General features: G+C 28.1%; 1 protein-coding gene across 1 annotated transcript in view; it reads left to right on the plus strand.

Moving 5' to 3' along the window:
- LOC129960645 (carbonic anhydrase-related protein 10-like) overlaps positions 1 to 25701 on the plus strand; it is a 527176-nt gene that overhangs the window by 435067 nt on the left and 66408 nt on the right. The window contains exons 4-5 of the mRNA XM_056074193.1: positions 1349 to 1537; positions 14604 to 14699. Of these exons, the coding sequence (XP_055930168.1) occupies positions 1349 to 1537; positions 14604 to 14699 (285 nt within the window). The remainder of the gene's footprint in view (positions 1 to 1348; positions 1538 to 14603; positions 14700 to 25701) is intronic.

Genomic DNA, 25701 nt, shown 5'->3' on the forward strand with positions numbered 1-25701 from the left:
AAAATATAATCTTTTTATATTGACGATTTTTTAAAAACATAGTTTTGGACTACATGGCTTAAGACTGTTTTAAATCTAGATTTTGAGCAGTGGTTTTATGAATGAAAATAAAAGAAAATGATTAAATATTGATAAGAAATATCCCTAAATGCTTTTCATCCGACATCGAAATGAATAATCCAGCTAAGGTATTAAGATACTTTCAAAAATTGTTTTACAACTTTAAATGAATATTATAAATTATTTTAAGGTTTTAAAATTGTTGCCTAAATTTTTATTCGCTTTTCTATAATTTTGCATAAAAATTCTTTTAATAACTTCTTGTTTTGAGGTTATAAAAACGCTAATCTAGACATTTTATTTAAGATTAAATAACGTAGACGACTCATAATCCATTGAATGAGAACATTGAATATTTCTGAATGGATAATTTAAAAAAAAATAAAAAATAAAGAGAAATAAAAATTCTATATAAAGAGAAATTAGTCCTTCGATTTACACACTTTTTTCTTTAAAAAAATTATAATAGAAATTTTAATTTCCGCAAAGTTATTGTTAAGTTTCAAGCAAAACGTTAATTGTAAGAATTAAATTAACGAATTAAAAGAACAAATGATTATTCGTAAAAGTTTACAAACATGCCAATCTGTTTATCATCAGTTCTTGAAACAAAATTGCAAGCTAGATATATTAAGTTAATATATGGAGTGGAATGCTTTTCATTCTGATGATTTTAGTTCATTATAAGGAAGGTATCCTTCACTAGTAATAGATTTAGGTAAGTGTTTTTAGTCTTTCATGTCAGATTCCAAAATATTTTCATAGAATCTCCCTACATAAAGACTCATCAATAACATATTATTTAAATAATAAATGAAGTGATTGGATTTATTTGGTAAAGTCAATTGAAATGTTTTGTGAAAATCGGATTTATTTCTTTTCATTACTTAATTGGGAATTCCAACAATTCACGTGTGATCTTTCCATGTATTTTTACAATCGATCTGTTTCATGTTCGCAAAGATGGGATTTTTTATTCTCTTAAAAATATGCTAGATTTTTAAAATTGTATTCATCTAGATGAATTCATTGTTTCAAAGCAATAATAATTATTTCAGAAAATTTAATAATTTGAAAGTTTAATTATTAGTCAATGAATTTATTTCATGGAATTTTTATTATTATGTTAATATATTTAGGAAAATATTGATTTCAAAATTTCCTTATATGTATAATACCTAATTATAAATAAAAAAATAAAAATGTAGAAAGCCTTGCTTTTACAGCAATATAAAAGTATGTATGTATTTTCTTTTCAAATTAGTATATGTATTATTTCTTTCTTCAGGTCAACGGTACTTTGAAAAACACTGGCCACAGCGTTCGCTTCCGTTTGGATTCCACCAGCCCAGCAGTGATGGTGAATGGCGGACCGTTATCATATAAATACAGAGTACATGAAATTCTTTTGCATTACGGAAGAACTGATGACAAGGGATCGGAGCACACCATTTCCGGTCACGCGTTTCCTGCAGAGGTAAGTGCTCTTCTGGAAATTTGCGCTGTGATATGATTTTCGTCTTGTAGGAACATATTAGGATAAAAGCTTTGCTTTCTCGATGATTGAACCAGTTATTCGATGTATTAAATTACTAAATAAAATCACGCAATCATAGAGCAGTACATAAGGAAAGTTTGCTTTAGATGCACATTACTTTTACAATTAACCATTTTGCTGAAATGGTTGGATTTGTTCGTTGTAGATCCTTTAATAATTTGTGTTGATAAATTATAGCGCGGGTTTTTTTCAGTCAAGAAAGAGTAGTAGAATACATGAGTTAACAAACATTATCATTTTGAATTCTTGGTTAATGAGAAATGAGAATAAGATTTTATTTAAATGAATATAAAAATCAGTTTTAATAATTTTATTGTGATTTATGGAATTTAACTCTAGTTAATGAGAAAATAAGAATTTTCCTATAATTGCACAGAAAGCATTCTAATTGGATAAGTTAAGCATTATAATTATATATATTTCCAACGTGTAAAAATTCTAAAGTATAAAAGTCTAAATCCTAAAGTATGAAAGTATCTAAAGTATAAAAGCAATTATGCATAACTAGGGATTGCAATACTGGAACAAAATTTCAATACCGGTATTCAGTATTTTTTAGATCTTAATACCGGGATACCGGTTTTAATACCGGTATTAGAAATTTTAGACAAAGAAAAAAGAAAATACAGGTGTTTTTTTTTTTATTATTATTTGCCAGTTTTGTTAGAGAGTGTAAATATCACAAAAAAATTGTAACTTATAAATTATAACACTATATAAAGAATCACAAAAAAGTAAAGGAACATCTTATTTATTTAAATCACAAAAAAGTGTAAATATCACTATTCAGTCTGTGGTATTATTACAAATTGTTGAAATGTGATCTTAAAAAACATAATGCATCAATTGTACTGTCATTCATCCTGAAAAGTAATTTTGTGCAAAAATGACCAGCTGTTGAAAACGCTCTTTCGGTATCTACGCTAGTTGGTGGTACAATGCGAGATACATTTTTTCCAAGTATTTTCCTCTAAATCCCTCATCTTCAAATAAATCAATTTCTTGTCGGATGGTTTTGGATATAGCTGATTTCTGTATTGTATTTTGGTTCGTTGAAATTTTTTTTATTTATGGCTTATTCTAATTTTTGTTCAAAAGGCAATTCCTTTTCACTATCGACATTAGTGTCAAAATAATCTTCGATAACTGTACTGAATTCTTCTGAATGTGGATAGGTTTGTGGGTAAATAAATTTAAGAAAATTTACTATAAACTTGATCAGATTTGAATTGGTTAATCTGTTTTCCTCTTTTTCATTTTCATTTTTAAAATCATTATAATTATTTAAATACAGTAAGACATTTTCTATTTCGGTATGCCTTTCTTCTGTGCGATTTTTCAATGTAATATATAATTCTTCAGATAGTGATGTGTTCTGTTCTTTTAGTGACTGCATCATGAAATTTATTGTTGCATTAGCTGTTAATAAATTAGAATCTCTCCGACATAAGACTCAATAGTCAGTTTTATTGGAAGTTGAGCTGATGCAGTTCTGGGTATTAAGTCGAATTCACTATCTGAAAAGTTAATTTACAGGTTTAAGTCGCTTATTGGTGGGATTGGATTTCTCAATTTCAAAAATCGTTCCATCATCAGGAGTAAACTGTTCCAACGTGTTTTAGAATCAAATATTAACATATATTCGGTTTTATTTTCAGTTAGTATATATTTTAGTAATATGTCATTTTTATTGGGAACGTTTAAATGTCGTAACAATATTTCGAACTTTATAAATTATAGGATGCTATTCTTGATGGGTTAATATTTCCTCCTCATTAGCAATATCTTCTTCAACAACTATATTGTCATTATCTTCATTGTCAATATCAATCTCACTCTTACTCTCTTCAAAGTTGGAATCCTAATTGAATTACATGAGCATAGCACAATTGTTGATTTGCACCAATCAACTTTCCAACTTTTTTCATAACTGTTGCTACATCAGTCGTTATGGATACAATATCTTTGTTCAGGGATAATCCATGTTTCGCTAATTTATATTTAAGCAATTAATTAAGCCATTAATTAGCTAATTAATTTCGCCCGTTAAGGGAGCCATAAAAACAAAAACGTATACTATTTTGCTATGTTGGCGATCCCTGAACATATAGTGGAGACAATTTTAAAAATTTCTAGTAAATACCGAAAAACCAGTATTTAAACTTGTGAATACCGGTATTACAAAATTGTACAAATGGCTCAAAATACCGGTATTCGGTATCCCGGTATACCGGTATTGCAATCCCTATGCATAACCTTTTTACAAAATGTTGAAAGCATCTCCCTTGTTATTTTAACAATAAATAAAACAGACACATATATATAGAAAATTGCCAGACAAATTGTTAGTTAATATAATTTTGAAACCCTTATTAATAATATCAAATGTTTTGCAAATATTCTGTCATCACATCTACCTTATTAAAGATTCCAAGCTAGGTATCTAAACAAAATTCATGGCACTTTAATTTTGCTCTAAAAGAGAGAAAAGAAAAACTACAATGTTTCTCTTCTATCTTTAAAGTCAAAGCATGTTGTCCATCGGAAAATAGAGCTCCTTTCAATTCAGCAATATGGTATCATTCCTGAAAAGGGCCGGTTCATGTACAGGTTGCAGCTACAATAAGCATTTTGCAGCACATAAATTTGATTAATTATTTATTTGGTTCGGGTGTAATATCTAAATTTATTTAAATGTCCTACTCTTTGGCTGAGGACATTTTCATTCTCAACCGAAGATTAGGGGAAAATGCCAAGAATACTTGACAGAATTTTCTTTGATCATTGCCTTTTGAAGAATGAAAGGAAATTCATTATTTTCCAAAGTTTGTCAATCCCCTTTGTTCCAATACTTTCTGCTTGAACATAAGCATGTAAAAAGCATTCTCAATCTTTCTTCGTTTTTTTTTTCAGCAAGGAATTTAAGAAAAAGGCGGTCTAGGAAAAAAGCGTGAACAATGTTTTAATTGCTATCCATTGTGTAAAATATTTCGCAAAATTATTGTTGATAAATTTGTAAGGTAATTGACATTAAAGAAATGATTGAAATGTTTTATTTTAAGTTAAATTTTTAATAAAATTCAATAAAAATTTGCAATTTCTTTATTAAGGGAAAACTTCATCATCAAAGATCTAAATAAATAATAATTTATAAATTAATTATTAAACTATTAAATATTAATTAAAAAGATCTTGATTTAAGTTGTGCTGATATCACCATATAGTAGTTCAAGTTACAGTACCCGCATAGTGTTTTAGCATGAGCCATCATTAATTTTGAGTGATTATTCAAGAGTGTTATATTTGATGTTTTAAAAATAATTTTTTGAAAGAGTTAGGTATCAACTGCACTTCAAAAAGTATGTGCTCATATATTTAATTACTTTGGTTTTATCTATCTTTATCAAAAGGAAATATCTTTATTGTGAAGTTATGTTTAAACAGCAAAATGTTTCAAAAAAACTACATATAAAGTTGAAAGTATATAAAGAATTTTTCCATAATGTTTACTTACATTTCCTCAATTTCAAAGTTTGAATATAATATCCCAACAATTAATAACTATTAAATGAGAGAAGACAAATAAAATAAAAATTCCTTTTAATTTCTAATTAGTTTTTAAGATTCGATTAAATTCTAATTGAAATTATGTTTATTCAAATGAAATCGTAGGTTCGAAAGCTTCGAAAAACAATCAAAAGAAAACCCTTCAAAAATAATGAAACGCATAAATTATGTTAATTATTTTATTAAAGTTATTTTTAGCATGCTAAATTTGAAAGAATTTCTTTAGGAATTTTATTTTCTTACCTTTGAATTTAAACCATATGAAAACAGTTTTTTAATATGTTTAATACGGTTCGAAGATCGTCCAAATAAATTTTTCTTGAAATCTTGAATATACGTTTCAGAAATCATATGTGTTCACATATAAAAACATTTTACATAAAAATAAACAAAAGATTTTAATGGCATATTTATTCTTTTTTTAAAATTATGATGATTGCTTTAAGAAGAAATCATGTTTTGTAATGAAGGTTTTCCATTTCATATAACTGAAATGAACAAATCATGTTTGTATAAATTTTCATGTATTTACAAAAATGGTGAATTATAAAGTTGATTCTTAACACTAAATTTTCTTTTAAACCTTTATGTCTGTTTCAGACTACACTACATTGAAGAGAATAATTATAGACTATAGACTGTAACTAATCTATAACTATATTAAATGTTAGTTAGAAAGTTAGAAATATGAATTATAAATAATGTTAAATTATCGTCATTCACTTTTTCTGTTAGTGCCAATAATGTTTCCTAAAGTTATGTATATAATATATTGCACTACAACGTAGCAGAAACAGTAAAATTAAATGCCTCATGATTAAGAAAGAAAGAAAAATATTTCACTTCTAATTTTATTCGTGCTAAAATTCCATTTGAGTAAAGTAAATTTAAAAAAAACGATTAAAAATATTACTTTGTTAAAGGGATATTACACTCGGATGTTTGAACTTCAAAATTTCTTTTGCCTTCATCTATTTTTTAAAATATTAAAAATAAATTTGAAAATCAAAATATTTTTGAGTCTGAATATTTTTTTAATTAGCGGTTTAAGGGCAAGTGGAATATCCAATCTCGCATTATTTTGATATACTTTTTTTTCTTTCAAATATTGCTGAAGAAGGACTTATTTGAGTATATACCATTGGTTAACAGATTTGTTACAGCGTACAGAATTTTTTTTTTTAAAAAAAAGAACTTTTTTTCGTTTTTTGTTATTGTAAAGATGTACAGGAAGGTTTCGAGCTTTTTTTTTTTTTTTTTTTTTTTAGAGTTTTTAGGGAGAGTAAAAAAATATGCGTAAACTCTGAACTAACATATTTGTAATTTTTAAATCTCAAAAACTATTGGAAATAATTCCCTTTTACATAAAAAATAAGAAATTTTACTTAAAAATTTCTAATTTAAATATTTGAGAAAACGTCTAAAGATAGTTATTATTATTTTTAAAAAGTCTCTTATTAATTTGCAAAGTACATACATTCAAGCATGTCCAAAAAAATCAACCATTTGTTTTAATGTAGCATATATAAGGTCTTCATTTATGCTAAAATTCTTTAGATAGTTGAAAAATGATTCCTAATACAGTTAAGGAAAAAAATGTAAAACAATTTTCTCAACAACTTATTTTTTGGATTTATTCTGGAAAAATACACTCCCATTAAATTTTGGAGCCATTCAGCTATTCAGACATTGTATTCTGAAATGCTTTTCATTTTCTTGCAAAGTTTTCTGTTCAGTATTAAGTGTTTCATTACTATTAGTTTAAACAATACATATTTCTTCTTATGAAATTCCAAAAATAAAGTAGATTGCATAATTGAAATCCATTTTGCTTCAAATTTCAAGTAATACTTTTTTTAAAAAGTCATGCTAAAATCAACTTTTACACCAAGGAAAGAGATTTCATATTTTGTTTCTGTGTAATATATATGTTTGCTAAACAGAGTTAAATGAATGAATAAATATTCAATAAAAAGCATAAAGTTATTCAGAACACCTTTATATACATTGCAATTAATATAGGTTCATCAAATATTTAAAGTAGCGTTGAAATAAATTTATGAATCAGAACAAACAGTAAAATAAATTAAATATGCAAAAAACCATTCCATATTCAAATTCTTTAATATTGTGAACAAAGTGCCTGCTCTTCTCAGAAATGCTGTTACCACTAAGAGATATAAAATCAAAATTTTTTAAACAATCAACATTTACTATTCGATAAACAGCTTTATATGTGTAGTAGATAGTTTTAATATGATAATTCTAGAAATAGATTGACTTTCCTTTCAATGTAAGTACAATGTTTTAATTTTTTTAAATGCTCATAATAATTACTTCCAAGAAGGTAAGTGGAGTTTCTGATTCTCATTAACGAACTTACACTTTCAACAAAATTAGGTCAATAATTTCCATATCTTGAACACTTCTGACTGATTATATCATCCAATTTGGCTAATAATAGACAAGAAAAATAAAAAATGGTCACACTGATCTCAATATTCTTGTATAAAGAGTCTCCAAAAGAAATATCCTGTATAAAACTTCATCACTTGCAAATATTGGAAATACTCAAAAATAATATTGCCTTTGGTATATGCAACGAAATGTTATTGTTTGACAGTCTTATAAGAAATTTAATTAAAAAATGCATTTAACCGCATATTCTTATTATTATACCAAACAACTTTTTATATTTTAAATACTTTATCAAAATTATCTTTCCCTTTGTCATTATTGCTGTTTGATTTCAAAAATTGAATTTTTAAACTGAGGTTTGTTTAAAATGTGAAGGTCCATTAAATTTTAATACCTGATATTTTTAGAATACTTTATCTAGGAATGTTTCGTAAGCGAGAAATTTAAATTACATTATCGAAAAGTGAGCACTGAAACTAGGGCCAAATCCTTTGCAGCCTAAATCCATACAGGTATTAAAAGATGAATTTGAGTAACCGAAAACTTAACCAATAAAAGTTAAGTAAGGTAATTTTTTTTGTCTTGCAAACATAATTCTTAATGATCAAATATTTATTTTTCCACTTTCAAATGTTTAATGAACCAATACCTTAAAACTTTGAAAATTATTAATCAACTGACAAATAAAAATAATTAACTTGTAGTTTCATTTAATTGAGTATCAATACACAATAACTTGCCTTAAATCTTTTTTATTTTATAACAGCATACCCTATTTTTTGATATTTGTACGCAAGAATCGGGACAAATATATTTACCAAAATTATTCGATTATATTCATTGAATCTTTTTCATATAAGTTGAAAAGAACTTTAACATGTATTCACTTTTTCTTTGAGTTCTATCCAATATTTGAGTTTTTATTCATGATATATCTTTTGGAATAACTTTATTAAATCCTTCGGTAATTTAAGAGGAAGATTATAGTAACCAATTATTACTGCAATAAACTTCACGGGGATCTTAAAGAATGAAGGGACTTTAAAAACATGAATTTATAGAAAATAAAATATTTATTACTGCTAAATATATAATAATTAAAAATTAAATGGTAGGCAGACTGAAGTGTCAAAATCTTAGCAAGTAATTAATAGTAATACAGAAGTCATTAACCAATAATAAATGAAATAATTCTCTGATGCTCTAAGTGCACTAGAATTAGTTGATAGTAGGCAGGCCGTGGAATCAATTTAGTAACAAGCATAAATAATTTGTAGGGGAATAGTAATGATTTTAAATAGTTAAGATCATTGACAAATTTCAGAACTAAAATAAGACTGATAATTCCAAATATTACTCAAGAAAAAAAAAGCCAGTACATTAAGAAGCTCAAAATTTGTAAACATATTATTGAGTAAATTAATCAGAAAACAACGACCTTTTTTGAAACGATGCTTTTATAGGAAGCTTCAGTTGTTTCCCACCTTCTTATTAGAAAGAAGTCGATTCCCATGGTTCATAACTTCTTACAACTTCGCATACAATATATCGTTCGTAACTTTTAATTGTACATTTGGGAGAAGTGAAAAAATTAAAATTACAAATTTGAAGCACCTATATGAAGATAAGTTGTATAAACAAAATCTCAGCTAAATCAAATTATATCCTTGGCTGCCTAAACAGCTTTAAATTTGTAATATTTCACCTAAATTTTCAAAAAACTGACAAAAACAGATTCATAAAATGTAATAACTTTGATGTGAAATCACAAATGGTTCAAATAAAGTTGCCAAAGAAATGAATATTGAATCAATAACTAAATGATCTAGGTAATCAAAGGACTTGGATTTCAGGTATAAAATGAACAAGCGTGTCGCGTACTCTTGCCACTCAATGCCACTTCATGTTTTCTCTTTTACTAAAGTCAGTATCTACTGCGTTCTTTCTTCTAATCGGTTGTCTTACTATTATTAAAAGGTATTTCATTAATTTGTGTTACATGATTCCAATATTTTATTTGGGGCTATTTTTGCTCTCATTCAATGCTATCACGTACTACTTAAACTTTCCAGTTATGGCATTCAAAACAACACTTCAAAATACCTAAGAAATTGGACTAACCTCCAGAGACTCAAGAAAAATAGTCCCTTTAGTCAAGTCTTGTCTCAGAATATAATTCCTAAAAATGTAGAGCCACATTCTCTTCACTCCTGTATGAATCCTACTGAAGAACTTACCAGGGTTCACTTTCATTTCAACCTCCCTGTTCCCATTAATAAAAAGGAAAATGCGTCAGAATACCTCAGACAATTGGCCTTGGAAGTCATTAATAAAATCCCTAAATGTGACATTAAATTGTATACTGACGGCAGCAAAATCGACAATTCTGCAGGTAGTGGCATCTATATTGTAACTTCTCAGTCTAGTTTTTCTCTATGTCATCGAAATCCAGACTTCTGTTACGTTTTTAGAAGCGAACTTTTAGCAATCGATGAGGGACTTAAGAAAATTTTACACGAAAATAATTATAAGAACCTTTTTATTCTTACTGATAGCCGCAGCTCAATGGAACACCTTAACAATTGGACCTATGTTGGAGATAAAGCAAGTTTGTATATTCTTCAGAAGTTGAAGCTGATTTCACTTCAACATGATATTCATTTCCAGTGGATCCCATCTCATGTGGATCTACTTGGTAACGAAATAGCAGACAGGCTTGCAAAGAAAGGAAGCAGCCTAGCGACTTCCTCTTCTGCTGAGCTCACACACTTAGAACTATTCTCTCAGGCGAAATTCCTAAATAAGAAGAATTGGATGGTTCCCCCTACTCATGATTGGTATAGAGCCAATAAGCCGGGGCAGTCCTTAAATCTTCCTTGTGATAGAAAAACCAACACTTGCCTGTCACGCCTTGCCAGTGGCCACCTTAAATGTCTTTTCTTTTCTCAGGTTGAAAAGTTTTACCCTCTTTGCCCGAAATGCTGCCAGCATCAGGCCTCTGCTGAACATATTCTGGACTGTCTAGGATTTCATTGGGGAGAAATTTATTCTTCACCCTTCCTCGTTTTTGACTTCTTGTCAACGGATTTTTGGATTTGGTCTGACTACGTCAGACCATGGAGATTATAGCAACAACAACAACGTACTACTTAAACCATTCCAAGATGCTTCTGACTCAATAACAGGATTTGGTACTCCTGAAACCTTTAAAGATAATATGCTACCAATATATTAGAAGATATTATTTATATTTAAGACAGAAAACAAACTGGAATCTGCTTTGGCTGATGTGTATCCACAATTAATAAAATATCACAAATGCTTATGTGGAAGAAGTTAAATTTCTATTGTACTGAGCCAACAAATAAGGTATAAAGTAAGAGAATATTATAAAAAATGTCATGATATTAAAATGCATTTGAGAAGAGAAGGTGGGAAAAATTTTAGAACACTGTTGTGCCATCTAAAAAATCAGCGCAGGAAAATCTGTTTGGTATTTCATTATATAAATGAAAGCATCTGAAAGTTTTTTTGAATAGATCAAAGAATATTTCGAATAATTGTTATTGGAAAAACTGATATTAAATCTAGTATAATTTTTGAAAAGTGATTACAATGAAAAGAAAAGGCAACAGAAGTAAAGATGTTCAATTGTAAAATAGAGAGAAAAAAAAAGCTAAGAGACACATTTTGTATTCTCAAAATTCTTCTAATACAAGTGACGATATTGTTTCTGAATATAAAAACGTGAAACAAAGACAGCATTTATAAGCTAAAATTCTCCTCCAATTTCGTAAATGAGAAATGAACTTCCAAAGGTAGCATAGGTTTGTGACTGAACTGGTGTATCCTACAGATCAGCATCAACTCTGATAAATGCAGCTTTAAAAGATTTGAAGTACAATTACCAAAGACGATTCTTCTAAAGTAATCTATCGTCGCAAAATCAGAAAGGGAAAAAAAAAAACTCTAAATGACTTGAAAAATAAAAATGACTTTGGTACTTTGACAATCGAAAATACAAGACTTTGATTCAATTTAAGGAAGGAAAAAGGGGAGCTAACAAGTGAATAAATGAAGATCATGCTGCTCTACTTAGAGAACCTGGATCGAAATGTGTTGGAAATTTCACTTTTATACTTGATGTTCTCATAACATTAAAACAAGTACATTTACTTTTTTGGAAAAAAATATTAAAATTTCTTTGCTACGAGCTTTCATTTGTGACGAAACAGTAGTAAATATAGATTCTAAAAGCAGTATCATACGACAACTGGAGCTTTTCTCGGTCGGACATCCTTTGCAATGGTTTGTTTGCTTATTACACATGAATAAACTACCATTACACCATCTACTGCAACATCTGAACAGAATAACTATTGGACCAAGAGAATATAGTGGATAAATTGGGACAAAGCTAGAATCATGGGAAGAGATCTTTGTAAAAAAAATTCGATAAAATAGAAAGTCTGAGGTTGCTTTTGATGAACTTAGTAACGATCAATGGCATCTCTATGAAATGGGCACTGGAAATTCAAACGGAAATATTTCAATTAGCTTGTCACAAAAGGCTCCAAGAAAAATGAGTCATTCATGTACTTAACGATAGCAAATAGAATTTTTCGATTATGTTTCATCCAAATATCCATCGGAGAAAATTTTAACAGATTATGCTGCTATACGCATGCCCTGTGTTTAATATCAAAATTCAATAATTTTGTCTGCACGGCAATGAACGCTTTTGCAATGTAATAAAAAAATCCTCATTTTTTCCTGAAAAATTGATGAACTTAGCAGAGAAATGCGTATTTTTGTAAACCAGAAATCTTTCTGCTTTCTATATTGGCTGATAACTGAAAACAGGCCGTCTAAGAGTTTTAAAATGTAGGAAAACGGCTAAAGTCGATAACATTGTTCAAGCTTGCTATGTTAAATTTCAAAGCAGAAAACTATTTGCTTTAATTGACTGAAATTCATTGAATTGTTTGAAATTGAGTGACCACTTACGGCATTTATGTTTGATGATGATGTTAACTTGATGATTCCGGAAATCCCTGATGAAATTCTTCTTTTATTATATCCATGTCATTCACAAGAAGTAAAAAGTTGTGTTAAATTAATTACTGAAGTATCAGCAGCTGCATGTGGTAACGACGCACAATACAGAATTATAATATCAAGGCATTCATCATGGCATATCATCGCCCAAATTTGAAACTAAAAGTCAATATCGCAAAATTCTACATTAAACGTTGACCTATTATATTTAAAGACAAAGGTTGAGAGAATGTTGAAGCTCGCTATGTAGTCTCCTCCATATGGAGAATTCTGAGTTGTTTTCACGGAGAAAGCAAACAAAGAATTATAAAAACATTCATAACTCTTAAAATTTGGCAGATTTCTGTGTCAAAAGGATGCCAACTTGTTCGAATACAGAGTAATAAATTGAGCAAAACATTTTTGGCCCGCTTTTTCACTTCAACCTATTACGCAGAAATCCTTTTTTTTTTTTTTTTCTCTCCTACAAGATGAAAAATGGGTTTCAAAATGAAACTGAATTGGGAAACTTGATACTTCCTGAAGCTTGAACTGACTCTACAGCCTGAATATACTACAAATAAGCCTGAGCTGACTCTACAGCCTGAAAATACTATAAATAAGCATGAGCTGATTTTGCATAAAGAGTTTTATTTAATCATCCATTACAATTTGATTTGATTAAAAGGAAAATTCAGAAAGTCACAGATTCCTAAATATCTTCCATATTTTCTGAATATATACTAAGATCAAGTAATGCACGGAAAACAGAAACTTCAATTTAATAGATAAAATAAGAAACATTTGAAAAGTCAGTATGAAATTATGATAAACGCATTATTGTGGAAAGGGTTATGGGTATAAAACAAATTGTTGTTTTTCAGTTCAAATTCCTTCAAAATATTTAGTCTGAAAGTAAACAAAATTGGAAATTTCTGTACAACTAACGGCAAGTTACTTTAATTTCTCTTATCGAAGCAAAATGTTACTGCTTGGTTTATGCACTACTACTCTAATACGATGGAAATCATAAAAGAGGTAAAGTCTAAATGAGCATTATTTATACATTGCAGAAAAGAAACAATTTTATTCTTAAAGCAAGATAACTAATAATTGTGCGAAATCGAAGAAACAAGTAACTGTAACTGTATTCGAATGCATAACAGATATTAAAATTACTATCCACGTCAGAGAACAAAAGTCTTTTTGAAAGAAAAAAAGAGGTTTTATAAACTTTGTTTGATTGTATATAAAATTTAACTATAAACCTTAATTAAAATGAATATATTTAGCAAATAAAGACAAGATTAAGAATACAATTAAAAATAATTCAAGAACAAAATGTATGAATATGTAAATCATTGTTATTTTTGCCTGTTCTAAGATCTGAAACTAGAATTTCTCTGAGGAGAATTCTGTACAATGTAAATGTGTCAGTCATCAAAATGTGTAACAATGGAACATTTTTTTTCATTTTGTTATCTATAGAGCATCAATAATATTTTTTTCAGTGTAATTACTCTCCTACTCTATAATAAAGGCAAAGATTTTCTGCTCTTATTTTTAGGATTAGTCTGGTAAAAAATATGTGTTTTCAAAAATTTGCTCATTTGCGTATTTTTAAATTTCTTTAAATGCCTCTATTTAGTTGCAATACATGGATTCTATTTCATTTAATTAAAATTATTGAATGCTAAAAGTGTGTATTTCATTTTCTGTCATCCGCTTGTATTTCCTTTTTTCTAATAGATGGATTCTGAAAAATAAAACCATCAACATTTGTTCATTATTAAAATATTTCCTTTTTCTGAAATAAATATATCAAATATTTTTGTCTGAGTAGTGTCTTGCTGCTCATTTTATTTTGTTGAAAGTGTATTTTTCATTAAATAAATCTGTGGCAAATGAGATAATAGCATTAAAATAAATACCTTCCTTCTAACAGAACTTTATTTTATTCCAGTTGCAGATTCTAGGTTATAATAATCAATTATACGACAGCATGGCCGAAGCTATGCCTAAAACACAAGGGGTCGTTGGAGTAGCAGTCATGGTTCAGGTAGGTGAATTTTATTCCTAACTATAGATACATTATTGGACATATTTTGAAGATTATCTGCCCATTTGCTCAAATGAAAATGTTTCAATTTATTTGTAATTGAGTGATAGAAGTTGGAAAACCATGCGCAATTATTTTATTGGAAATGCAGTGATGAAAGCACATATTCAACTGTTCTACACAGCAATTTATAAAACTATCGAATACTAAATTGATAGAACCTAAAAGATTTTAGGTAACAGATAATTTACTTCATGTCATTATCGTAACGATATTATCTAGAATAAAGCAAATAAAAGAGATGTCCAAATTTACAGGTAATAACAACAATTTTGGTGCTTCCTAGAGTACGATTAATTTAATTTAGTACCCCAAATATTAAATGAAATTTTTAACAAATAGTAATATCTAACGCATGTATTGAAAAAAATTCAAGAATACAAATTTGATTTGAATATTTAATTACCTGTAATAAAGGAGGTAACTGCTCATTTAAAATAAAAAAAAATTTGTATTTTAAAGTAATAATTTCGAACAGAGTAAATATTATGCTGATGCTTCTATAAAAGGCCCAATCTAATCAAATAGCAATGCATTATCTTACGTTTCCAAATGTGCTGCGTTGGTAAAATTAAGCATCAGGTAAAGTGATTATTTCTTTATTTCATTCAATGCTCCGAAATTCCTATCTGTAGAAGATTTTATGCAAAAGGTAAGGCATAGCAAAGGCTATGAGACAAAATAGTGATAGTAAATAAATAAATCATATGGAAGCGTTACAATATTTGCTCCATCAGCGAATTTCAAATGTTTATACCTACTGGTTATGAAATAAATAGTTAGTAATTAGCATTATATTTAAGTACATTTTAAATTTCGAAGTCTTATTGCATAAAATGGCGGTTAATGCTTAGTAAATTTTGACAAAAAGACGAAGAAGGTAGAAACTAAATTTATTACCATACTATAAAAAGTCATAGTGATTTTTATGGACTTTTATCGCTGTTTTATTATTATAGAGAGTTGAATCTAAGATCATAATTTGTGGTTCGACTTTTGAAGATCAATGAAAAGGTTTTTTTTGAACTGAAGCCTCTATTCTACTTTTTAAATCTTTGTGTTGGAAGAAGTGTTTTTATTATTTGAACTTTGTTTCTTTTGGAGAGGAAAAACTCCAACACTGAGTGTCTATCTATTACAAATGCGTACGCCTCATACTACGGATGGTTTAAATAATTCAAGAATAATGAATATAATACGATAACAATCTTAGACTTCCAGACAATGCAAGTTAAAGTACAATTAAATCTTAAAAGTAAATGAAATTTATAAATTGAAAACTAATTTGAGTTAAATACTGGAAACACTTATAACCTTAAAAGACTTTTAACCTCTATAATATTAAAATACAAACTTTTACAAAATATTGATAATCCTCTTAATTTTAAATTAAGAAATGATGAGATCTAATACGCAATTAAAATTATTTGTATTGTACCCTATCCAAATCCGTTATGTCGTAATGTAATAATTATTTAACTGGATAATAAACATCTAAACTTTAATAATCAATTGTTACAAAGAGTATTGATAAGTTATTTTTTCTATGTTTTCTATTTAGTACTTTAATGAAAATGTACGTTTTAAAAATAATTTCTATTAAAACCGCTTGCTCGCTTCCTCTACATATTTACCCTTTTTCTAATAGTGAATACTATTTTCTGAGTTATATGTAACTCAATACTATTTGCGATATTAAACAGATGTGCTTTTTTGATTCCACTTTTTTGGATTTGCAAAATGACATGGATCTTCTCTCCTTCAAGAAAAAATTAAATGTTCATCAAACGCATTTATAAGATGAATTGTGTAATGGAAACAAACTTTAAGTTGAAATGTCTTAGTCCCATTTTATAATTGACCGGTATTTTCTAAATGAAGTCAATTTCTTTTACATAAATCGATTATGTAGCGATTTCTATCCATGGGGATTATTCGATTCAAATTTCAGTGATCCGGCTTTTTTCCTTTTGATTTCAACCAATTCCTAAATAAAAAAGGAATAGAATATTATGTAATGAACTAATGATTCGTGCAATATACTAAAGTGACATGCAACGAATTTTTCAATTTTCTTTACTGAAATTCAATGACTTTCGCAAAGTAACCAAAAAAGGTTATATTTCAAAAACATTTTTCCCTAAAAACCTGAAAAAATAGTTTTCGTCTTAAACGTAAAAACTTTTAGGATAATATGATACATCTGACGTTTTACTATATGTTTGAAGACATTTGATAATTTATGTAAAAAATCGTACATATTTACATTATGAATTTTATAGCCCACAAAACTCTTGATACTACATTTAATTTATACTTGATCAGCTTTGGGCTAGTCGAAAATAAGTAAAAATCAATGACACTTTACTGAAGCACAACATAAACAAAGATTATTTTTTTTAATTTCTTAAAGATAAGGTTATTCTTTAACTTGCATGTTTAATTTTGAAATACATTTAATTTTTGCTAACACTAAATTTCATGATTTTCTCAAAATATGTAAACCTGTAATAAAACAGATTTCATATGCTATTTTAAATAATATTTTTAATTAACGAGTTATTAATCCTGACATTACTTTTAAAAATTTTGAAACTTATGTGATAATTCTTCATATATATTTTTTTTTTAATTTTTGAATTGAAATAGTCGTAATAATGAAAAGAAACTGAAAAAGTTTTCAATGTTTAATTGAAGTAATAGTTAACCTATAAAAGAATAAGTTTATTGGGAAAATTCTTCAATTCGAAAATAATCTCTATGATGTGTAAAGGAAAAAGAAGCATAGAATTATATATGCAGCTTTTACTACGTCATTGTATACAGGAATTTAAAATGAGTTGAAGTAGTTGTATCCTTTATTTCCTTTTTTCTTCTGTCATAATGTGTTTTATTTAAAGCAAAATTCATTTATCAAACACATTTAAATGTAAAAACCGAAATTTATATAAAAATATTACGTATCAAATATTTTTTTAATTAAAGATACTCTAAATTTAATTATAAGAAATGTTCACTTAAAAGCTTCTTTCAGTTTCAAAGCAATGATTTTATCTGAAATTGTTAAGCCCTGATTGAGAATGGAAGAGGAATGGGGGGGGGGTGATATTGAACTGAAGATGAAATTGTCTGATAACTGCATTTTTTTCTTTAAAAGTTGCCAAAATCTCATCATTTAGAATTCAAAATTTTTAATCGATGTTTTCGGCGCTTTAAATTCCTTGAATTTAAGAATTTACACCATTTACTGCCAGAGTTAACCAGTTTCTTTTCTTTTAAACCTCGAATGCATTCTTTTAGGTTGTCATCTGTCGCCATGAACTCTGCAAGATTACTACTCCTTTCATCATTGGAACTCAGAGAAATGAGTTACCAGAGAATGACCTAGTTGTATAATACATATCCACTAATAAAAATTGTAATAACTCAACTTTTTATATGTAATGCAATGGATCGAAAAATACATTATTTTTGCTTAAATTATTAAACTGAATTTTGCTGGAATTAATCAAACCAGTTATTATATTATTAAAAATATTTATCTCTTTGAGTGAATTTGAAGCTATTGTAAACATAACTCGGAAAATTAATAAAGTTCAATCCAGCTATTGCATTCATTTTGTGAATATTAATACAATATCTAATTGTGAAGCATTAAACACCATAGCCTAATTAATACTTCAAGAGTTTTCCTACATTGATATGCACAAACAATTTTGGATTTTATTCTATTGTAATATTCTTTCGTATTTTTATAAATTAATGCTGGAAGCTTAATCCCTTCTGTTCATCTGTTTGAATTTTATTTTCAACTAATGACCTGTGGTATCTGGCGACTTAGCGTGGAATATTGGTCGTCTTGCATTTCAGTTAAATCTCAATAACTTGATGCTTATGATGCCCTCAACAATGCATTTTTCAACATCAAACCGTATCAGACGTTACATTCGAGTTATTTTTTTTAAAAAATTAGCCTGTTCTGTGTACTCTATGCAAGTTAATACGCTGTGATGTAAAATGACTTGATTCCAAAAGAATAGTCTAATCAAGTCTTAAACATTATAGTGCCATTCAAAACTTATAAGCCTGAGTAATAAATTTAGCATAATATTTCTTTCCAAATATGGAAGAATATCACGTTAGTAAAAGTTTGATGAAAACAATCTGAATTTTATTGTAATTTTTTGTAAAAAAATTGTTAAAATTAAAAATATATATATATTGTTCGTTTCAAGATTCCGAGACTAGTTATTTTGAATTATTTAATTCCTCAAAGAGAGGAAGGTATTGCGGGTTTCCGGAAGCAATATTGACCATTGCATCAGCTAGTGAATATGTGCTGACTAATTTAATGGAAAATGAAAGTGGATTTTTTTAATGTATTATTTCCTCCCACATAATATTGAAACCTATAGCTGAATTTCTCCCAATAAAAGTTGCCTATAGGTATATTTAATAGAACATTATTAAACAGCATGGATTTAAATTCCCACTATTCTTGCTAAGATGGATTAATTTTTATTCTTGAAAATGATTATTCGTCGTCGGAAAGTGAATCTGATAACTATACTTTTAATCCAGAAAGCTACTGATGTCTTAATGACATACAACCATCTTCACCTTCTCTTCCAAATTTTCAATTGACTTTAATTTCTGGAGTCGACTATTCTACAAAAAGCTGGATTGGAAACATAGATGATCGAATAATGCTTTTCAACATATTATTTGATGTCAAAATTATCAAATTTTCCATGCAAGAAAAAAAACAGATAATGGAAGATATTTTCAACAAGTCCAATCTGACACCATCATTAATAACATTAAATAGGAAAAATAGGAAGTAAGGCAAGGAAAAAATTATTCTTTGGATTATGTTAACATCTAAAAATGATGTTAAAATCTATAGAAGCATGAAATAAAAGGCTGATTTTAAACATTCCTATTGTTCGACAAATCATGAATTAGATACAGCTTGTTAAAAAAATTTCTGCAATTTGAAAATTCGACTATATTTAATAGAAAAGCATATCCAAATCAAAAATTAAAAAAAATGTTTTATATTCATGAAATGTTAGTTCATACATTTAAATCAATAGACGAATGTTTGATTGCTTGCAAAACTTTGTTTGGATGGGAACAAAACCTTCCGAAAAAAATTTTAAGATAGAGAATAAAACTCAACTCTGTGAATCAGACCCGTAAAATTTGGAACTCTATAATATATATTGGTAAAAGAACCATTTTCATAGTAACAGTATGGATTATCTACTAAATATATATGCTGATTGAAATTCTTGAGCTTAAACTTAACAACAGACATTTTTTAAGCATCTCCAGAAACGTCTGAAATTCTCGTATACAAAATGGATGTGATAGGAACTGTTAAAGGAAACGAAAAAAGTTATGTGTGAGATTTAAGGACACGAAGTTGCAAAAAGGAGAATTGAAAATATTTTAAAAGAAGAAAATTGTGGTATTAGAGGGGAAAGACTAGAAAACACAAAAAATGTAAAGTGCCATTCATAATTCTAAATTAGTTAGTGTTGGAATAAGAAAATCCACATGTCTAAGATGGTAGTAAATTATAATAACTCTATAGTAAAAGTTGGCAAGTACGAACAGTGATTATTATACTATGTTTCAGCGAGAAGCAGACAAAGGGAATGTTACAAATAATATTTCGAAATTTGCTTGACCAAGTTCTCAGGGATACATTTGGGATATATCAGAAAAATGGAGGAAATCTAAAGCATGTGCATTTTCAAATGAAAGATTGTGCGAGACAAGAAGAGGATTATTATCAAGTAAAGTCAAAAGTGTCAAAATCGTGGAGAGATAGACGGAAAGTCATTTCTCATCTTTAGTTCCTTCGATAAAAAAACACAAATAAAAATATGCAAGGTGCTCTTAAAAGACAAATGCAAATAGCACAATTGAACGAAGAAATACATCATTTGTATATATAATTTTCAAGGTGGGATTATCCGCTGTGTCCGTGTTTTCAGATCTATCCTGTACGATTTGTACTTAAAATTATACTATTGACTTAAATTTCATTTTATTGGAAGAAATGGTCTAAAAATTATGTAATATCACATTTGTTATTTAAGTGCGGAATTTGTGTGTGTGTGTGTGTGTGTGTTTTAATATATAAATTCCACTTTGTATTTTTGTTATATTCATAGCACAAGTACCTATTTTAATTTTTTTTTTTTTTTTTTTTTTTTTTTTTTTTAGTTAGTGTAGGATTTTTCATGCTAAAATTTTTATATCCAAGATTTCTGTAAAGGTGTATAATAAATGCTATAAATAATTTCATTTATTTATTTCAGATTTCAGAGAATGTGGTCAAACAATTTTTAATGATTTACTTTTAATGAACGTTGATTTTTTTTGTCAAACATTTTCATTAGAACTAAATAACAATTGTAAGCAATATTGTATGTGTTACATTTATTTCGTTTACAAATTATATTATGTTTACGTATTCACCCAGAAATCATAATATAATATTTAAATGTTTCACTTTTTAAATAACTTTATCTTATGTTAAAATATACAAAACTGTGTTATCTGTTCGGCCATAGGTTTTATCTATAATAAGATTAGTTGATTTTAATTTTTTAAAGTATGAATGGATGTCAAAGAAAAAAAACAATTCTAATGCTTGCACTGCGAATAAAAACTTTACATGGAAAATACGCGTCATGATTTTATTTGCCCTGTCTGTAATAATATGCGAGTGCATCCTACTGATAACGAGTGATATCGGAACACCATAGGCCAATTTTTCCTAATCCAGCCAGTGCACTTTTCGCCTTATGCGCTTTTACAGTGATTGAAAAGCTTTTTTATGAAATTCTGATGTTTAAAATATTATTATTATTCGGAAGCTTAACATATATATATATATATATATATCTTTGATTAATTGATATTTTGAACTATATTCGTCAAATATTTGACCAAGTGTCGTTCTGTACCTTCACATGTATCTAAAATCAATAACTCATAAAAAAATAATTCAAATCAATGAAATTCGATACGTTATCTTATGACTTCCATTGCTGTTTCGTGTCAAATTTTGATGTCAAATGGCTTGCAACAATGCTTCCAAAATCATATTCTCATGACATATACATCAAAAATACTAAATCCACACCAAAATTCTGTATTTCCTAATTACCTTCCGTTAATGTCATGCAAAGTATTCACGATCATATCCAAGGTTCACAACTTTATGTTGAAGAAGGGTGATAAGAGCTACATTGGAGAGTGTGCTTGAAAGTTGCGAACAACCAAGTTTATATTTTTAGAAAAAAACGTCATGTTAATCAGTAAAAATCATCCACTTTTAAGAATAGTTGCATATATGAGAAAGTTCCATAGTTTCATGACAATTTACGCCACAGCAACAAGTCTATTAGTTTTTGGTTCAATATAAAATTTGCAGTCAAATATTCAGATGCTCAACTCAAAAATGTAGTTTATTACTCACACTCTACAAGCTATCCTGTTATCTCTAGTCGTGAACTTCGGAGATCACGGTTCATTCCTCAAAGACAGATAGCCACCTAAATTCTAATTACTAGTCAAAATCACAAAAAGCTCTAGACAAGAAGCTGATGCACCCCTCTTACTATGCTGAACGAGAAGATCATTGAAAGATTCTGTGTATTGTCAGAATCTGATCTTAAAACATTTTCCAGAAATCTATTTTCTGCGCTTCAGCCTGTTTTAAGTTAATTATCTACGTTTTTCAACCGCAATTGGAGAGATTTGCTGGAAGGACTTTCTGCGTTTCATCCAAATGAAGTTTTAGTATTTTCGGCAATATTCATTTGATATAACTTCCATATACATAATTTTGATGTTTATGAAAGTGGAAGAAAATACATTGCAAGTTGGTTTCTCACTCCTTTGATTAATTGACTTCCAAATTTGTCTTTAAATCACAATTCAATAATATTCTTTGAACTTTTTGAATGGCGTATAATGGCACTTTTTGAAGAATAATATAGGCTATTTGAATGATTGTTGGAAGGTTTGTAACACACCTGCTTATTTAATTGACCAAACAAAATGGAATCTTATGATCAAATCATTTAGTTGTGTGCTTGGATAGGGAAATGATTTTGTAAAACGAAGTCAAGTTGTTATTCATTCCATCAGACAAAAACATTGTATTCAAGTATATACTTTGATTAAAAGAGCGGATATATTTTTTCTTAGATTTCTTTTAAGTCATAGTAATTTATCCCTTCTTAATATATATATATATATATATATATATATAATATTTCCAGTATAAAGGTGGTTGTCAGACATAAGAATGAAAAAATAACTATAACAATTTAATATTTTATTTCTTATTGAGAATATTTCTGGGTTTTTAAAATAACATTTTAAAGTGAAATTTAATAAAAGGCATTTCGTAGAACAAAGATTAAAATACATTATGTTGCAGCCACTAATTTTGTACAATCTTATAAAATTTAAACCCTTAAAATATGCAAAAGTGGAACATGTTGTATTAAAATTTTGATAAATATTTAATACGTATCAATTTAAAAACAATTCCGCGATAAAAAAAAAAAACCCTTTGTTTTCAGTATTTTCGAGTGTAGGCAAAAATTGTTTTCCTTACTTTCATAAAGAACATATTAATCGGAGATAATAAAAAAAATACCAACACACGATAAATTAGGGTTAGATTTTAACTTTTGGTTATTTTTAGTGACTTTGATACTTTCATAAGGGAAACCCATGAATTTGAAGAATTAATTATTTTAGTAAGCTATCACACAATTTGCGATAATAATAATAATAAATTTCTTTCAGCTATAAAAGATTAATTTATAAAAATATTGAGTAAAACTGGATATTTGAAATAAGGAATTTGTCCGATATATGAAACCTTTAATGACACCAACTTCAACAAAAGTGAATCTAGGTTGACAAAAACCAATTACAATCAAAAAACAAAAAAATAATCAAACATCGAAAATAATCGCGTCTATACGAGGGGCATGGCACAGGTAGAGAATAAAAATGGAAATCACATTAAAAATAGAAGCTCATTGCTATTTTCAAGGATGATATTAGGCAAAAGTAATGGTGGTGTGTAGGATAACAAGTACTCACAGTTCTTAGCTTTTTCGTTTGTGCTGTCATACTTGTATGAACTTCTACGATAATTTTAGCAGTGATTGCAATCAAATAAGGTTGATGAAGTTTTTTATTTTGATACTGCAATCAAGCAATGCTCAAACTGAAGTTTTCCAGTTGTGGGACCATATGCTAAATGTTTCTGAAAAAAATATTTTAGTGACAGAACCATCCCCCACCATTTCATATTTCTACTACTGTCTGCTGGTCAGACTTCAATCAATTTCTTGCTTTGGAAATACCTGCAATACAAACTGCATATTTAGGATTCGCATCATACTTATGGCTAGAACTGTAGCCAACATATGTAAAATCCAAGATATCTTTATTTTTCCTTTTTTTTTCTTCCCCAAAGAGTTGTTGTTGGTCCTCGACCACATGCAAAATATTGTTTTTTGTCATTGCAGCTGGGTTAATGTATAAAAAAATCAAAATATATGGATTGATTTTAGTTTCCTGTCCTAAACTTTTCTTTCTTTCTTATTTTTTCTGTGTTTAGTATGGGCATGTTCATACCCACATTGCAGGCTGTTCAATCTCGCTAATTCTTGAACAACGTTAAAAACTAAACATTGCAAATGACTGCGACCTTGTCAGCTTTATTTTTCTACGTCTGATTCGCAAACACGTATACTAAAATTCTTAGGAGGTATGTAAAAGAATAAGTGGAATTTATACGTAATATTAGATATTGTAACATTGTACTTCCCTCTTAGTGAAGTGGATGTGTGAAGCATGGGAATCACCGTCAGTACGGGTTTGAATCTTAAAGGGTCCTTGTATTTCAGCTCTGTGGGGTTTCTGATGTTAATTGGAGACAATTTGAGATTGTAATTTTTATTGAAAAAAATTATTTAAAAAATCAGTCTTATTTATCTATACATTATAATTTCTTTCGGATTTATCAACCGCTGCGACAGCTAGTGGCTAGTATATTGACATTGTTTTTATGATTATCCTTTATTTCACTTCGTTGATTGTAAGTGAATTTTATATATACACATTTTTCAGCTGACAATATTTACTGTTAAATTACTGACTGAAAATAAGTTTATAGCAAGAATTACAATTTGAAATAAAAAAAAATAGTTACGATTCTTAAATGTCACTAATTTTATTCACATATTACATTATTTACATATTATTCATTTCCTTTAAAGTTTAATATTATGCTGTAATGTCCATATTTTTGATTGATACTTTAAGTTAAACCACGGAGCTAAATGATTTCAGAAATTCGAAATACGCGAATAATAACCTTTCTTGCTTTTAAAAGAAAGTATGTATATATAAATTCATTCCAAAAGAAATGCGGAATTTGAAAGTGATTTAGATTTGCTTTCATTCATTCTAAAATGACTTATATACATAAAAGCTGATTGCTCTTTATTCTAACAGTAAATAATCCAAAAACATTTTGAGGGAACCACTTGCGAAAATTCTTTACTTTTGTAAAAAATTTGCAGCTCAAAGCAATGAGAGAAATTTAAAAACGTGAAATAAGCTCCAGCAAAATAGAAGATTACGCTTTGAGTTTGTTTCTGATAATGAGAAATTTATTTTATAAATTGAACCATTTTAAGCAAATCAGATAACTAATTTCCTATCGTGATTCGAGCGTCCTGTGAGTTTGGGTGCTATTCAGGATATGTAAATTCTTTTCCTAAAGATTTTTTTTTTTTTTTTTTTTTTGCGTAATCGAAACAACTATCTGCCTAAAAATGATTTTCTCTTTTTAGTGATTGTTTCTGTATTTTTTAAGCTGCTTTCAACC

The sequence above is a fragment of the Argiope bruennichi genome, chromosome X2, assembly GCF_947563725.1.
Source record: "Argiope bruennichi chromosome X2, qqArgBrue1.1, whole genome shotgun sequence".
Taxonomy (NCBI): Eukaryota; Metazoa; Arthropoda; class Arachnida; order Araneae; family Araneidae; genus Argiope; species Argiope bruennichi.